Here is a 2,298-nt window from a genome sequence, read left to right as displayed (position 1 = left end):
CTACATGCAAATACTTTTAATTGACAGTATTGAACTACTGAATAAGAAATATGAACTATAACCGTTGGAAAAAATAAATGTTCCTACATATCAAATGCCTCGAGCATGGCATCATAAAATAAATATAAGTGATTCTGTTCATTAGTGCAGTATTGTCATGATGTTGTTTTGTAGGTGTGTCGTGTTGTCGTCTGCCGCAAGGTGGCGACCGAGAACACAGTGCGCTTACATTTCTAAATTAAGCAATGTGAGTGGCGTGGATTATTTGGAGATGTCCTTTTGTAGTCTCCAAAGTGTCCTTTTTGAAAAGACACATGCATTCAGCTTTAAAAAGAGTTCAGAAAATATAGTTTTGTCAGAATCGTCCTCAAGCCAGAACCAGAACTTGGGAAAATAATTTTCCTTATTTTAAGTATGTTTGTCAAACCTCTTAAACCCCAGTCTTAATTTCATACCAAAAAAAATAAAATATGCATTCAGCTTTAAAAAGAGTTCAGAAAATATAGTTTTGTCAGAATCGTCCTCAAGCCAGAACCAGAACTTGGGAAAATAAGTATGTTTGTCAAACCTCTTAAACCCCAGTCTTAATTTCATACCAAAAAAAAAAAAAAAAGTACTCGGTTTCAGTCTTTTTGAGTTTCTCTCAAACGGTTTCTACTACTATGAGTAATTCGGACTCTTTGCTTGTCTAATTGTGGGGGTGCTGGGAGGAAATGTCCAACTGCAGCTAAAACCAGTAGGTCAACGTACACGTGCTTCATTTTCACCTGGTAACCTTCTCACTTACCTTAAAGCAAAGCAACACGTGACAATAAGCAGTTGCAAAGTGTATTTTTTTATTCTACAAACTTCAAAGTAAGTACACCAAGCCAAATGCTTGGTGCAAAAAAAAAAAACAGTCAGCAAACGTGAGCATATACCATGTTACTTAACGCAGTGCACTGAATGACAGGATGTGGTTTCTTACTCTCAATGACGCCAAGACGTCTCAGAAACAAAAGCACTTTGTGGTACAGCTGGATGAGAATATGTTGTTTGTTTCCCCCCCTTTTTTGTAACATTTTAAACATGAGGTCTGCAAATTTTAAGTGGTGCTTAGCAAGATTTCTGTTTAAAGCTTCTATATTTACAGCCGTTTAGATGCACCTCTGCATTCATCCTCCATTAATGAAGATCTTTGACGAGGGGTTGATGAACTTTGACCTGGATCCTCCATTTCCACTTGTTCAGCTTCAGGTTCTTTGGTTCCTGAGGCTTGGTGGCGACACCTCATACATCCAATTATAAATAGGGGCAGAGAGCTCAGACCCAGCATGACCAGCGCCACTATCTGAAGTGAAAAATGGTGTTATACCATGACAAAATCTTTGGTACATTTAATTAGATAAATCTCATCTTTATCCGCATCAAACAGAATTAAATCATCCTATTGATTCACTCACCTGAGAAGTATTTCGAAAGCCAAAAAATGCCATTTGCTTTTCCGTGATGTTGTCAGAATTGGTGAAAGGCCGACACCATGTTGTTGAAGCAGATATATCTGTGTGAACCGTCAATCCTTCCCAGGAGGTTTTTGCACAGGCAAAGTACTGTCCATCAAAGAGCAGCAGCATGATCCAAACAGCGGCTGGAATGATGCAGGTTACAGAGGAGAGCAGATACTTTGTTTTGCACTGTGGGCTTTGAAAATAAAACATGAGTGCGCTGGAGAACAGAGCAGGAACCACAAAATACGCTGCTGAAAACATCAGGTTCATCTTTGGATCACAAGGACATGCAAAGTCCATCTCCACGAGTTTCTCAAGTCCCACCATTAAAAAGCCAATAATTGCATTTGAATAAAAAGGACTCTTCTTCAGCTGTTTTTTCAAGCATGCTATCCATTCCCTGCTCATTGTCTGTGTTGTTAAGGTCGAGAGGTGTACCGACTAAAACTGAAAGTGATTGCTGGCAGACTTTTGTGCCAGCATGCACCTTCACATCTTCGTATGTCTCTGAGACTCTTCCTGAGAAGCTCTGTGGTTGCGATGGAGAGATTTGACTTTCTGAAACAGTTTCAAAAGACTCTGCACTAGTCACTTTGATGGCACTATATAAATAAGTGGCATAATACTACAATTTGAGTGACTAGCGACTCTGTCATAGAACTTGTAACATGCTAAGTGTTACATATAAGGCCCTGTTAAAAAATAAATCTAATATTTCTTCTATTGATTGACCCGAGTTTTTTAATTAGTCTGCAAGATCCTTTGGTGTCATGGAGTGAATTTTCAGGAATCTCATAAAGCAGTTATGGGT

General features: G+C 38.8%; 1 protein-coding gene across 1 annotated transcript; it reads right to left on the bottom strand.

Moving 5' to 3' along the window:
* Positions 1 to 945: 945 nt before the first annotated feature.
* On the bottom strand, positions 946 to 1,922 carry LOC107552304 (protein FAM26D-like). Its single transcript, XM_016234162.1, has 2 exons — positions 1,443 to 1,922; positions 946 to 1,330 (listed from the first exon to the last, which is right to left on the bottom strand). Exons 1-2 carry the CDS (start codon positions 1,893 to 1,895, stop codon positions 1,127 to 1,129), a joined length of 657 nt encoding a protein of 218 aa, XP_016089648.1. The 5' UTR covers positions 1,896 to 1,922; the 3' UTR covers positions 946 to 1,126.
* Positions 1,923 to 2,298: the final 376 nt, after the last annotated feature.

Source organism: Sinocyclocheilus grahami, unplaced genomic scaffold, assembly GCF_001515645.1.
Source record: "Sinocyclocheilus grahami isolate Dianchi unplaced genomic scaffold, SAMN03320097.WGS_v1.1 scaffold446.1, whole genome shotgun sequence".
NCBI classification, from domain to species: domain Eukaryota; kingdom Metazoa; phylum Chordata; class Actinopteri; order Cypriniformes; family Cyprinidae; genus Sinocyclocheilus; species Sinocyclocheilus grahami.
This window is presented reverse-complemented; position numbering and strand designations above follow the sequence as displayed.

Excerpts from the sequence above, each read along its gene's own strand:
- LOC107552304 (XM_016234162.1), bottom strand. The coding sequence starts at position 1,895 with ATGAGCAGGGAATGGATAGCATGCTTGAAAAAACAGCTGAAGAAGAGT. Across the intron at positions 1,331-1,442 it reads GCTTTCGAAATACTTCTCAG|ATAGTGGCGCTGGTCATGCT; the intron begins GTGAGTGAATCA and ends TTTTCACTTCAG.